A 14,830-nucleotide genomic window follows, 5' to 3' on the forward strand; every position below is an offset into this window, starting at 1 on the left:
GTAAGAGACTCAACAGTTTGTCACGACCTGTATTCTCACATCACGAGCGATACAATTATATCTCACCTCTTGTCTACTAAAACAATTCAGTGTGTGGCCGGTCTGTCACTGCCACATGAATATTAATAGCCACGTTTGTATATCCTGAATGTCCGTCATATGGTGTGATTTGTCATTTGTGATGCTCGGTGTCCCACGTGATGCCAGCCGCCCATGTCGTGACATCTCGTGACGTGAGGAGCTCGTGCAGGTTAGGTTGTGTCGGCTCCTCTGATGTCAGTGGCATGTTGTGTGGAGTGACGTGCTTCAGCTCGAGCAAGTCTGAAGCCTTTCACATTTATCAATGTTAAACTCAATACTCAAGAGTGATTGAACAGAAAAAGAAAAGTAGGAATAAGTTTAAAAAAACATGTTCACACCATAGACGTATCATACCACTGCATACCATACCATAGCTGTGGTGTGAAGGAACTTGCGACGTATTTCTGATTATTAAGATCCTTTTCTTAAAGGAACAGTTCACCCAAACATCCTCCATGCTGATGGAAAGTCAGGTGAACTTTGTAAGTCCTCAAAACATTTCTGGAGCTTCACAGCAAAACAGCATTGCATCATTCTCCTAAACAACTGAAGTAGCTGGGGACTTGTTTTAAAATGGAAAAACGTAAAATAAATAAATAAATATAAACTAAAATAGCTACAGGTCAAGTGGCCATACCATGTAATGACAACCTCACGTGATGCACACTGGCCCCAAAAATACCTTTTCCCATAGATTGATTAATTGATCCATTCAGTCCAATAACATTCGTACAGTGTAGAAGGGCAGCACCATTAAATTGTTTCATTCCCATTCAAGTTAGCGGAGGTTGAGAGTACAAGTTAGCCACTGGGCCAGTGATAGTCTCTAGTGAGCACGCTCTATGAGCCTCAGTGTGGAAGCTATGCTGAAGATCCAGGTCATTTTACACACAGGAAGTCAAACTTATGGCTTCATGCACCACTGAGCAGCTTTCATAGGAATGAACGGGGCTCCACTTCCAATGCTGTGTCCAGATTTCCGTTATTACATCCACGGTCTGGTGTATCCAGGTCTCTGCGAGCCCTACAGGTTATTTACATCCTCGACGTGCGGTCGAGCTGTGCACTAATGTTTTTAACCTAGCAACTCCAGTGAAGATTTAATCTTTAAAAAGTATGTAAATAATATATTTTAAAATCAATTTGGGATTTCTGGCTCGATTCATTAAGTGTAATCAGTGAAAAAAAAAAAGATTAAGAAGAAAATCAAGTTTCTTACACGTTTTGCTGTTATATTCCTAGTATATAGGTCACGTGGCTGATAACATCTCAATAACTTTCACAGCTGTTCCATTGAAGAAAATGCCACAACAAACCCCCAAATTTGAATATTTCTTTATTAAAAAAAGGTACTTTATACTGACAGGGAAATAATTAATAATAGCAGATTTTTTTTTTTTTGAATATGTTGAATCTTCCTCGGTCCCGCTCAAGCTCTAAAGAAGCACTCTTGGTTTTTGTCAATGCACCTAATCATGTCCTCTAACTTCCAGGTCACTGTTGTGTTGGTGTTGTAAAATTCAGTAGTGAAATTTCTTTTTAAATGTCATCAATGAGCTGGAGGACATTTGAGCTGAATCAGTTTGATTTTCAGCACAGGGTGCAACATCAAGACTTCAATATTCAAGGGGACTCGGAGGACATTTTCATGAAAGCTGATATTACAGTCCAACAATATTCCCAGCAATGAATTCAGTGTATTTTTCAGAGCTGTGCATGACAGTGTAATAATGCAGCATATTTCCCTGGAGACTGTCTGAAACAGTGGCTCTGGTGGTCAATAGTTTGTTTAGGTGGGCCCCGTCACATTCCCGTCTGTGTGAGCCTTGAAATGATCATGTTACCAGGAGACACTGGATTGCTGGTTGTTTGGCCTGAGCCCAGCCTGCATTTTTACCCTCTCAGCTCGTTCCTTCAGCTCTTCAACAGGTTGTAAATTAGTGGATGGAGCCACTAGCCGTTTCCTCACTGTCCAAACAGTAGCTGATTGTCTTTACTGCTTTGATTTGTAGAAATCTAGGGAGAGGAAGAGAAGTGTCTCCTGGGACTTTTAGGATACTAACAAATGCATCCTGGCCACCATCCTGTTCATGCTCTGCACACATACACACACACACACACACACACACACGTCATTGGCTGAAGTATAATGTGTGGTAGTTAAAGTAATGTCTGGCTCCACAGACCCAGTGGAACATAAATCAAACACTGTATTAGTAAGTTACACTTGCTGGTGACTGCTGGCTTGTAAATACTTTACTGGCTCGATGTGAGGAGGGAAAATACTAAAATCAACTGCTAAGGAGCGAGTGTTTGAATTAGATAATATCTCTGATATGACCATTTTCATGAATTATTTTGTTAATAGTTTAGTTTTTCTGGTGATTGAATTGAGTTTACAGTGCAGTCCACGTGTTAGGATGATCACACAAGAGACAGTGACAGTGTTAGGGCTGACTTTCAGCTTTAATTTAAGGATTCTTACAGGTGCATTACATGAACCACATAGTAATTGTATCCCTTATTAAAAAAATACTCTGCTAATTGTATGAGAACATTGATGTAAAAGATTAAACAAGCTAGAATGAAGTTGTCTTGTTGGATAACCGGTCTCAAATACTTGCCGGTCGATGACTGCCTGAATTCTTTAACCCACAGATGTGCAGCTGCTGATGCTCTGAGAGCCGTGCGCTGCAGCCATCTTCACTTCCTGCTTGATTCACTGAGGGTGGGGTGGGGAACGGGCCTGCCTTCAGTTTGGTATCTTTAGCCGTAAAACACACGATAGGTTGCACTGAGGTCAGGTGTCAGACTGAACATCCTACCGTGTGGCCTTGAAAACACCTTGATTGGCTCATCTGTTTAATATCATTTTCCCACTGTACTGTGCTGGAACAGTTAAAGTTGAGTGAAAAGTTAAAGTAGTGAGTGTCATGTAGTGATGTCTTGATTCTAGTAACTAACTAGTAAAACTGAGGTTGCAGCTAGAAAGTAAAGCATTATACTGCCGCTCTAACAGATTATTTCCTGTAAAACTCAGTCTGATCTTATATTTTTCATACTAGGAATAGCTACAGTAGCTCTACTCTGCAATACAAGAACGATGCTTATTTATTTTCATGACTTGTACGTATGAATCAGGATGCTGACTTTATGACTGAGGACATGTTATCTTTAGTCTCAATCTTAGTTATCTACGTCCTGTAAGGTGGTCCAACAGAACATCTCAGGCCTCTGGAGGTGGCCACTGACTGATACCTGCAGCACAGAGATCTGAAGTCACAGCCCTTCCGGTGGACCACCATGTGACCTTATTTCAGAAAAAAAATGGGGAGAGACCAATAAATGTTTTGATCCCGTTTGAATTGTACCATGAATCACACATATAATGTTTGTGAATTTAAAAAGATCATTTTCCAAGTCACGGAAGTTGCCGTTTGTCGGAATTACATTAAAATCTTTGGTGTTGAAGTAGTGAACTACATCGTCTCACTCAACTCTCCATGCTCCCAGTCCGGCCAGACTCAGCAGTAAATAGGACTGCTAGCTACACAGCTAACTGAGCTAACTAGCTAATGGCAGTTACAGGTAACATCCGTTGATGGTTACTTTGGTGACATGCTGCCCCCTATTCATTTGGAGCATGAATTTGACAGGTTAGGGTTAGAGGGTTTTAAAACACAAGGGTTTAAAAACATAAACTATTTTTGAATGTGCATGACATTCACAGAAAAAGAACAAAACAGAACAATATTTTTTAAAATGGAGTGTTGATGATGAGTTCAGCATCCTCACGGTCTGGTGATGAAGCTGCTCTGTAGTCTGGTGGTATGACAGCGGATACTTCTGTACATATTGCACTTTCAAGGGGCCGAAACAGCAAAAGTGTCAAATGCTGCTTAGCTCTAATGGAGCTAAAGCTTTAAGAGTTTCTGGTAGTTCAACTTGATGATAATTATATCACAGTTAATTTAAAAATGGTATTGTAATGTTTATGTTACACATGTTCAGTTTGGCTAAGTATGTTAAATATGGGAGCAGTCTAAATGCTGGTGGCCTTTAGTCATGGTGCAGCATTAAATGGGACGTACAGTGAAAGTCGATCCAACTGCTTGTTGTCATTTTCATTTTTCCTCCAGCCTCTCTGTCTGCCCCTTTTCAAAAACAGCCCCAGAGCATCATGGGAGGTGTGGCGGTGGACGTGGGTGCAGGAGGGGTGAAGGCTCCAGATGGAGGGTGGGGCTGGGCGGTGCTGGCAGGCTGTTTTGTCATCACTGGCTTCTCCTACGCTTTCCCTAAAGCAGTCAGTGTCTTTTTCAAAGAGCTGATCCGGGAGTTTGGGGTGGGATACAGCGACACTGCCTGGATCTCCTCTATACTGCTGGCCATGCTCTATGGCACAGGTAGGCTGCAGATCGTACAGTACATACAGTGTAACACGTACAGCAGGTTGAAACAAGAAACAGCTGAATGTTTTAATGCAGCCTTGCATAATTACCTTCTTTATGAAGCAACTGTAAAACATCAACAACATGGTGATTATGTTATGGTCTGCATCTTCATAACTAATGTTTAATAAATGTCTGGAAAGTTTTTATATGAGAATATGTCACTCTGAATGACATGAACTTCTGTTTCTATGCTTGTTTTGTTCATGGTTTTTATCTGTCTCATCATAATTCTGAGTGTATTCATTCACTTTACTGATTTTAAACTTTAAATAACTTTTACTATTTTAACAAGTGTGAGGAATATGCAAACAGCAAATCAAAACATTGTCCATGGCTGCTGTGGATGTGCTCTGCCAATATTAAAGGATTAATTAGACATGTTTGGAAATACACTTATTCCCTTTTTGCAGCTGTTAGTGGTTACTATAGAGACAGGTAAAACCATCTGTTCATCAGGAAACTCAACTGTAAATCAACAAGGGCTCAGGCAGAGCAGCTGGAGGACATTAGAGGGAAAACCAGACAACATCGTCTCCATAAAATATGATTCAGTTTCATCCAAATCAGTGAATAAAGTTATAAATGATTTTTGTACAGTGATGAGTGAAACACTGCGCTCCAGCGCCGTCTTTCTGACATGAAGTCTGTGCTCTGTGCCACTCGCTCACCGTTTAAAGTTGAAGATTGATTGATGGTAGACGGCATTGGTGCTGGTTTAAAAGCAGAGTGGTACAGCACTGTTGGGCCCTGGTGGAGGTATGCTCTCTACTGAGTGCCATTCTAGTTCTCTGAAGGACATTTCAACATGCTTAAAGAAACAACAGTTGAACTGCAAAAACGCTTGTTTGCTGCCTGACCATGAGTCAGATGGAAAGATATCAACATCTCTAAAGCTGTCTTGTGTTCATGCTCCAGGCCACTCAGAAACACTGCCTGACTCAGTGTGTTACTTTTTATCCAGGTCCTCTGTGCAGCGTGCTGGTTAACCGCTTCGGATGTCGTCCAGTGATGATGGTGGGCGGCCTCTTTGCCTCTCTGGGAATGATCCTGGCCTCCTTCTCCACCAGCATCATCCACATCTACCTCTCTGCTGGAGTCGTTACAGGTCTGACTGTCTGCTCAGAGTTTCACACCTTCCAGTAGATTATTGTTAAGATGGTAAACCTTGGGTGATTGGGGATTTGCACCAAAAAAATAGATCTGGTGTTTGATGGTTAAATGTATGCCTAAATAAAGAAAGCATAAGAATGTAAGCAGTTCTGTTTCCTCTGCTGCAGGTTTGGGGTTAGCCCTGAACTTCCAACCATCTCTAATTATGCTCAACCGCTACTTCAGTGAGAAGCGTCCTCTGGCCAATGGGCTATCAGCAGCAGGAAGCCCTGTGGCCTTGTGCTGCCTGTCACCACTGGGCCAGGTCCTCCAGTACCAGTACGGATGGAGGGGGGGCTTCCTTATCTTGGGTGGCATTCTACTCAACTGTTGTGTGTGTGCGGCCCTCATGAAACCTTTGGTGCCCCCCAAGGCCCTTAAGGCTGCGGACCTGGAGCAGGACAAAGAAGAAGGAACAGAGGGGGCAGAGAAGAAGAAGCAGCCCAAAGCCAAACTGTTGGACTTCTCTGTGTTTAAAGACTGTGGGTTTCTCATCTACACAGTGGCGGCGTCCATCATGGTGCTGGGCCTGTTTGTGCCTCCTGTGTTTGTTGTGAGCTATGCGAAGGAGCTTGGGAATGAGGACACCAAATCAGCTCTGCTGCTCACTATCCTGGGCTTCATTGACATTTTTGCACGGCCCACGTGCGGTGTGATCGCCGGACTGAAATGGGTGCGGCCTCGTTGTGTCTACCTCTTCAGCTTTGCTTTGATCTTCAATGGAACCACTGACCTCATCGGATCACAGGTGAGTGATTGTGTGCTCATTAGGAACTGGGATGAAAAGTGTAGTCTCCTGATGTGAAACCTTGGTTTTGCTCTTCCTTTGCAATGAATTTCACACTTGTTCTCAGGCCAAGGACTATGCATCGCTAGTGGTCTTCTGCATCTTCTTTGGGGTCTCCTATGGTATGGTGGGTGCGCTGCAGTTCGAGGTTCTCATGACAATAGTTGGTACTGAGAAGTTCTCCAGTGCCATTGGCCTGGTCCTGCTCATGGAGGCCATTTGTGTGCTGGTGGGGCCTCCTGGTGCAGGTCAGTAATCACAGAAACTACAACATGAACATGCAATTTCTTGCTTTTAATATTGTTGTGGCACAGGTAGAACTAGAGACATGAGTTGTTGTTACATGTAGGGACTTCGTTAACTACAAGTCTTAAAGCTATACCAGCTACTAACAGCCCACATCATGTCATTTAAGTTTACATGTAAGAGCAGACAGAAACTAAACCAACATTTTTCAGAGATGAAGGTTCATATTAGTTAAGATCCACCTTGTGACACCAAAAGTCAATGTCGACTTACTATTTTCAGTTTTTTGACACAGTTTGGTTAGGTTTAGGCAACACAACAACAAACTACTCAGTTAGGTTTAGGAAAAGGTCATGGTTTGGGTTAAAATAGACTACACTTCTAGCATGCCTCATGGTCTCAATCTCAAGTGGACAGAACTCATCTCATCTCACTCATCTGGGGACAGAGGACATCACAGATATTGCAATGCGAAGCGTTTGTAAAGCGCGTTCTGTCGGGAGGTTTCTAGGTGTCTGCTGGCACCAGAAAGAGAGAGGGGAGAAGCATTACACAAGTTACATGACCACTGTCACAAGCCTTAATTAACCAAGCTCAGAACAAATGAGTCTACAGGTCCATAAGCCAACAGCAGAGCTCAACGGTCAAACACCACTAAAGGGTTCATTTTTTATTTTATATTTTTAAAGGGCAGTGACCATTAAGAAGGCAGTTTAACAGAGCAATAACACATTTTGACAAAATGTATCTAGAAATGTGCCATTGCATCATCTGACTGATTTTGATAGAGCATGTCGCAAATGTAGGCTACTGTGACTTTACTGAATCAATATGACATGTTCTTCTGAATTATCTATCCCCGGGTGCACAGAACAGCTTTGGGGCAAATGAAGTCAACAAGGATGTAGCTAGGTACTGCAGCCAGCCGACATTCATGAGCCAGCCTGTCACACGTTAGCAAGAAAACGCAAAGCCAATCCTTCAGCATTACTGGTTTAGGGAGGCAGGACTAGTAGAGAACAAGATCTGTTAACTGTTTGTGTAGCAAATTATTGCCGGGGACAATTTATTACTCACTGGATATTGGTGGGGACATGTCCCTAGCGTCCCTACCCAATCCTCCGTCCATGGTAATATTAATACTGAATGTATCTGTAGTTACTTTTACTTGTACCTTTGATACATAAGTACATTTATTGCCAGAAAATTACTTTTGATACTGAAGTACATTTAATATCTGCTATATCTGACTTTCACTCAGGAACTACTTGTATGGGTGACGTTTACTTTGACAAAGTATGACTTTTGGGTACTTATTTGATACGTTTAAGTACGTAGGTTTATTTGATCATCAGCTTTTTTTGATAGAGGACAAAAAAACAAAAAAATATGTATGTAAACTAGTGTTCATTTCCATTTTATCCTCTCATCTGTGTCTCTGTTTCTCTGTCCTCTGCCTCAGGCCGACTTCTTGACGCCACCAAGAACTACATGTATGTCTTCCTGCTGGCAGGAAGTGAGGTGGTCCTCTCAGCTGTGGTCCTGGCTACTTGTAACTTCCTGTTTATCAGAAAGAAATCATCAACTCCAGCAGACAAGCTTGAAAATATCGCAGTGACTGACGAGGCCAAGACAGACGTGGCCATCAAACCTGCAGAGATGCACGACGAGGAGGAGAAAGGAGCAAGAGAGGAGCAAGAGAAAGAGAAGAAGGAGATGATAAAGGAGTTTAAAGAGGAGAGGGGGACAGACAAAGAGAAAGTAGGGGAGGTCAGGCCAGAGAGTTTAACAGTGGACTCGCAGGAAGTGGAACGGTTCTTGAAAGAGCCACAACAAAATGGTGACATGGCCACCAGTCCTGAAACATGCCTGTGAGCAGGATGGAGAGCGCTGGATGAGATTATGAGGCATTCCGTTTTTTTCAAATAACCCTAGAGCAGGATGAAGTGTACTTCAGAGTGTTCTGATGAGCAACGCATTGGATTGATGTGCCGTCCTCATCATTCAGTGTTCATTCCAGGTGTTTGTGTGTATCATTTGCGGGGGCTTGGGTGGGAGGGATGATAGGTGTCACTGCCGTATGGGATAATAGCAATGTTTTGTCACTGGATGTTTTAAAACGTGGTGGTTCATAGTATCTAATAGAAGAAATCAGTTACTCCTCACTGCCTTGTCTATAGAGTTTATAACAAAACTCAAAGGCTTAATTTTGATGTAGTCACCAGCATTAAAGGTAAAGGATGATTGTGATGATATTCTATATTCTTAGTGTCAACAAATCCCATGAAAACATCCTGAGTACAGGTACAAACCACTTTTAGTCATCTAGTTCCGAATCTAAAAGGCCGAACAAACAGACTAATCAACAGCTTCCTTCCACAAGCTGTTAGATTACTGAACTGCTGATCTGAAGCATGCGCACTACTGCACTTTATGAGCCTTAGTCATAGTTTTAGTTTTAAATTATTATAGTAATATATTGTGTGTATTTATTGTGTTCGTGTTATGGGATCCCGGAGAAACGCAATCTCATTTTTGCTGCACTACTTTTGTAGGTACAGCTTAATGACAATGACGCTTTGATTGATTGATTGATTGATTGATAGTGTAATAAGTGTGTTGTTCCTGTCAAATAAACACTAAATAAAAATATAAACCAACAATCAGTTTATCCCACTAAAGGCCTGGTCGCCAGTTAAAGGTGCAGTTTGCCCAAAAAGTTACATTCAGTCAACATTTCCAACAAATATATTCTTGATAACAGGTGGTTATATTGTGGTAGGCAAACTGGGTTTCATCATAACAATAGTTTGTATATATCTGAGTCTCTGATTTCCCTTTAGAATGACAAATACCGACTACCGGCACCTGGTAGTATGAAGAGTAATTTCCTCTCATGGACGTGCAGAACGTACGAGCTAGTTGGCCGTCGATTGTAGTCTTTGTGGTGTGTTCAAGTGCAGCTGTTTGGCTGAGACACAGGATATGTGATATAGCCTACTGTATCTTATTCTTTAGTGCCACATAGCTCTATATTTGTGAAGCCATTTAAAAGACTTACCTCTGCAGTAGGAACCAATGGGCTCAGGGCTGAGAGCAAGTACTGAGAGATGGACTAACACATTGCAAGTCTTTTCATTGGATTTGTTGGCAGTAAAGAAATATAGAATCGGGCCAGACTTCTCCTTTAAAAACAAAAGGCTGTTTTTTTCTTTCGACGTGTTATGAAGAGTCACAGAGCTCAACTGTGTAAGTAGGAACGCCTTTGCTTAAATTGGTTAATGTTTGCTGTGAAACAGCTTGAAAGGCTCATTCTCCCCTGACCACCTGGTGTCATCACAGTGTAAGTATCCTCTCTTATGGTCTGTGCTGTCACAGGTGAGGCGGGTTAGATGTTGAAGTGAGAAGTCCTCTGTGTCGTGTCAGTATTAAATGGTTGCTACATGCATGGGGTGTTAATGTTGCAGTTGCTTGAAGATTGTCCTTGGTCTTGTGGTAGCGGTGTGATTCCCTCTTGGATTTTAAGCAGAGCTCAAAAATTCCCCACATCTTTGTTATGTTCTTCATCACTGTGTTCCATGAGATATTTACAGTCTTTGAGAGTCACCTTCACTTGACAGACTTTGCCTTTGAGGAGCATTCACATGTACGCCTGTGACCACGGTTAACTGTTGACATCAAGCTTATGTGAGTTATCAATTTGCATTTTCCCCCCAAAAAGCATGAAGTTCACGTCATGGTCTAAGAGTTGCCCAAGATAAAGATCATGTAGTGGAGAGGCAGACACAGCACGTGTTGACAGACATGGCTTACCGTTAGAGCGGCAAAAAACAGACTTTGAGGAAATTTCACTAAACTGACTATTAGATGACTCTCGTGTGGCCTTCATGCTTTGTATTGTCTGTACTGTTTGTGTGTGTGTATCAGTGAACGAGAATATTAAAGGAAAATTTAGTTTATTTACAACTTTGCTCGTGTTTAGTTTCATAGACGTTGCTGTTTAAAATGTAATCAGAGCCAACACATGGTGGAATGATGAGTGAACATAAACGGAAGATCGAGGTTTTAAAATAACTGTTTTTCCCTTCAAGTAAGTCATAATCTATTCTATTAGCAATGCATCAAGTTTTGGTGGGCTGTCCTGATACCAGGTGCCCTGTAGCATACTGTACTTGTGTCCTTAAACATTAGGCATGTTCAAGGCTGCACTAATACATATTTTCATATTATTAATGGAGCCATGCTTGTACTGACAAATCCACAGAAAATGACCATCCAAAGCTGTTATTCACTTCCGCTTGAGCATCTTTCAGCTCATTGTTTTGCTTTCAGGGCCCACATCTGAACTGTTTCGGTTCACTCTCACAGCCCTCATCATTAGAGGAGCAGCAGCAGGCAGGACAAAAGCTCTGATAAGCACACAGACAGACAAGGGCCCTTTTTACAAAGATGTCATCATGTCTTTCATCCTGCATTTTCCAAACAATGGCATAACATGGAAATCAGCTGTCCGTGTTGTATGGTAGTTGATGTTATCCTCTGCTCAAATGGTCAGGAGCGCCTGGACCTGGAATGTTTACAGACATTTTCAGTTGCTGCTCTTCTTTTAAAAGTCTTATGAGCTGCTAGCTGCTTTTAAACTCCACAGCTGTGAGGCACACACACATAATGAGCTGCCTTGCCGGCTTACCCTTTTGACACATACATGTTAGTTTGGCCCTGTTACTACCTCTGCTGCTGGCTCAGAGGAGGAGCAACAATGACATCCGACTTTGTACCTTATTTACAGAACAAAGAGGCACAAAAAACCTGCCTTGAACCAAGCCCCCATGAACAATCGAAGCCAATTTAACACTGACACAGCTACAAAGGTGTGTATCACGTGATGCACTCTGCCCCAAAAGGACATTTAACCATTAGCCTACATTGTGAAAGACGCAGCTGTAAAAGATTTACATCATTAAATGGTTATATTCCCATTCAAGTTAGTGTAATACTACGCTACGCCGTGCTTCTATTGACCACACATGGATGTAATAAGGAAAATCTGGACACAGCACAGCTCAGTGGTGCATGAAGCCATAAGTTTGACTTCCTGTGTGTAAAATGACCTGGATCTTCAGCATAGCTTCCACACTGAGGCTTATAGAGTGTGCTCACTAGAGACTATCACTGGCCCAGCAGCTAACTTCTGCTCTCACCCTCCGCTAACTTGAATTAACTTAATGGTGCTGCCCTTCTAAACTGTACAAATGTTATTGGACTGAATGGATCAAATTGTGATAGTAAAAGTCATTTTGGGTGGTTTCGCTCAGAAAATGTATCCAGCAATTTACAGATGCTTCCTTCACAATGTACTGATAGTCACTGGTCTTTTTGGGCCGGTGTGCATCAGGTGACGTGGTCATTACATGGTTGAGTGGCTTTGTCAAATTGGCTTCTGATTGGCACTGATCCTGGGGGTTTGGTTGTACAATGTGGAAGATTTACACCCAGGAAGTCAAACTTTTTGACTTGTTACCTCCTTTCGACCAAAGTGGTTCCAGTGCCGCTGCGGAGCCAGTGCCTTCTCTGGTACCAGTTCTTTGTGTTTCGACAGCCAGAACTGGCTCCCAGCCAGTAAACCCGGTTTCAGAGTGGCACCAAAAGCTGTCATAGGAATGAATGGGACTTTGCCTCTGATGCTCCAGATTTCCCTTAATACATCCATGCCTGGAACAGGCTGTGTAGAAGCAGCTACAGTTAGCCACCAGCTGGCGAAAATAACGGAGTATTTAGCAGCTAAAGAGACAAATATTTCTCCCGGGAGCTTGTGGTAACCAAACCAGAGGTAAAAGAAGGGTACATATTTTACTTTCATTCCTTGGGAGGCCATACAAAACTCCACATGAATGCTAATGCTCTGCGCTGTGTCTACTAGATATGATAATAGTCAAGTGTTTGCCAACATATTTGACACATCACATTATATGGTGATAATGTATTAATGTTGTGTGTCCGGCTGATTCCACTGTCTGCAAGTGGCACAAAAATAAATACATAATTAATCCTTTAAGTGTTAAAGGAATTCTCCATCCTGACACTGGAGCACGCAGTGGTTTCAGCAGTGGTTTCTAAGCTCAGATCATCAAGTTCATCTCGTTCAGAGACTTTAAGTGACAGCTTGAAAAGAATGAAGGAGACATAATTTCTGTCTCGCTGCTCCATGACATGTTATTTTGATCATGCACATTGACCTTTTCTATTTCTTCCTTACACTGTCCTCAGAGAGCATGTAATGAAGTAAGAATGAGAAGGGAAGACGTCATTTGGTCTGTTAATTCAATAGACTCATTACAGTACAGGCACACATTATTTATTTGTTTCTTAGAACACACACTGTTGTCGGTTGCAGGGAAACAGCACAGAATATAACACAACAGCTGGGTGACTGATGCATCGATCCGTATCCATGGTGATGGAGGATTTCTACAGTGAGTGAGATTTGATGTGACGTCTCACTCTGCTGAGGAAAGGGACTCTTCATTTATCAGAGAAGCTAGTCAGCAGGACAATCTGCAAGATCAATGGTGTGATTCTTTTACAATCCACCACCAATATCTGTTAGATAAAACATTTATTTTGTTTTTAAATAATTTTTTATCCTTCTATATGCAGTTCATAAAATATTATTTTTGGTATGTTATTTTCAGAAGTTTGAGAATATATTATTCAAAATGTAAGACAGTGTATTTTGCTGAATACCATGCTCTTCTCTATATTCATTTCTTGTTCTCTTATAAAAGCGTGGCTCACTGTGATTTGTGTGTGTCTATGTGTGATAAAACTGCAGCTGAACAGTCAAACAGTGGTTCCGAGTTGAATCTGACATTCAAAGAGAAAACCTCACATCTGAGCCTCATCTACAAACCATGCAGCTGCTTTAAAAAATGGGTCTACACCCCTGTTAAGTCACTTTCTCTCACTTTGTTACTGATATCACTTGAAACACACTGAAGCCATTTGCTTTCTTTTTTTTTTTTTTTTACAAAATTCTGTGTCCATTGTGAAGAAAAACAAATATATTCTGAAGGAGGACAACATGCAGCCAATTGCTTTATTGTCTTGAGTGTAAACATGTCACAATGTGTTTTGTATCATTACTTACTTTATAAAGTCATCACAGGAGCATGTGAGTCATGTTGCTGTCAGGCAGTAGATGATGGTGAGACAAACACGGAGCCAACACAGCCTTATATTATACAATGTGTTAACTGATGGATCCACGACGCCCACAGTCAAGCAACTTATCTCAACCACTTCTTTGTCAAAGATGTAAGAGTAATAACTTTTGAAGCACATTGTGTTGTTCATAAACTGCCAGTTATCAACAGTGGTGGTGTAATTGGTGTAATTAAATACTCAAGAACTGTAATCAACTGCAGTTTGGAAGTAATCCATATTTAGCCTGAGCGTTTCCATGTGCTGCTGAAATTAAGATTTTAAACATTCATGTATTGTTACAGATTAAAGTGGCCAACAGTCAGTGTTGTAAAAAGTACACAACACTCATACCTCAGTAGAAGTAAATATTACTTCAAAAAGTGACCTGTCTGATATCAGATGAACTGATGTTTTCTGGCAATAAGTATCAAAAGTAAAATGTTACAGATATTAACATGTATGTATACTGCATACTGTATACTGTATACTGCATACTGCATATTACATATTGCATACTGTATACTGTATACTGCATACTGCATACTGCATATTGCATACTGTATACTGGATACTGCATGCTGTATACTGTATACTGCATACTGTATGCAGTATGCAGTATACTTTATACTAGGAGTAGATTATGGGCCAGGCCACTTTTAGGATCCAATATTCAGCATTTTTCTGAGTGTCGGAATAATTTATTTATCCAATAGCTGATGAAATTACTTAATTTTAAAATGTGCTCCTTACTGGCTCTGATGCAGCATGCCAGTATTCTGTTGGCTAGTTATCAAACTTATCAAACACATGTAGCAAAGTAAATGTATAATATTTGCCTCTAAATGTCGTCAAGTGGGAGTATGAAGTAGCAGAAACCTAAAGTACTTGAATAAAGCACAAATACCCCACACGT

The 14,830-nt window shown here is 41.4% G+C and overlaps 1 protein-coding gene across 4 annotated transcripts; it reads left to right on the forward strand.

The window, feature by feature from the left end:
• Window positions 1–4,261: 4,261 nt before the first annotated feature.
• slc16a3a (solute carrier family 16 member 3a) lies at window positions 4,262–8,589 on the forward strand. 4 transcript variants are annotated; one of them, XM_073494822.1, is made up of 6 exons: window positions 4,262–4,484; window positions 5,494–5,637; window positions 5,810–6,429; window positions 6,536–6,716; window positions 8,177–8,328; window positions 8,443–8,589. In XM_073494822.1, the coding sequence occupies exons 1-6, from the start codon at window positions 4,262–4,264 to the stop codon at window positions 8,587–8,589; spliced, it is 1,467 nt and encodes a 488-aa protein (XP_073350923.1). The 4 variants fall into 4 exon arrangements, with proteins under 4 accessions (XP_073350923.1, XP_073350924.1, XP_073350922.1 ...); XM_073494823.1 differs by having other exon boundaries at window positions 8,473–8,589; XM_073494821.1 differs by having other exon boundaries at window positions 8,177–8,304; window positions 8,389–8,589.
• The last annotated feature ends 6,241 nt before the right edge of the window (window positions 8,590–14,830 follow it).

The sequence above is a fragment of the Pagrus major genome, chromosome 23 (assembly GCF_040436345.1).
Source record: "Pagrus major chromosome 23, Pma_NU_1.0".
In the NCBI taxonomy this organism is placed as follows: Eukaryota; Metazoa; Chordata; class Actinopteri; order Spariformes; family Sparidae; genus Pagrus; species Pagrus major.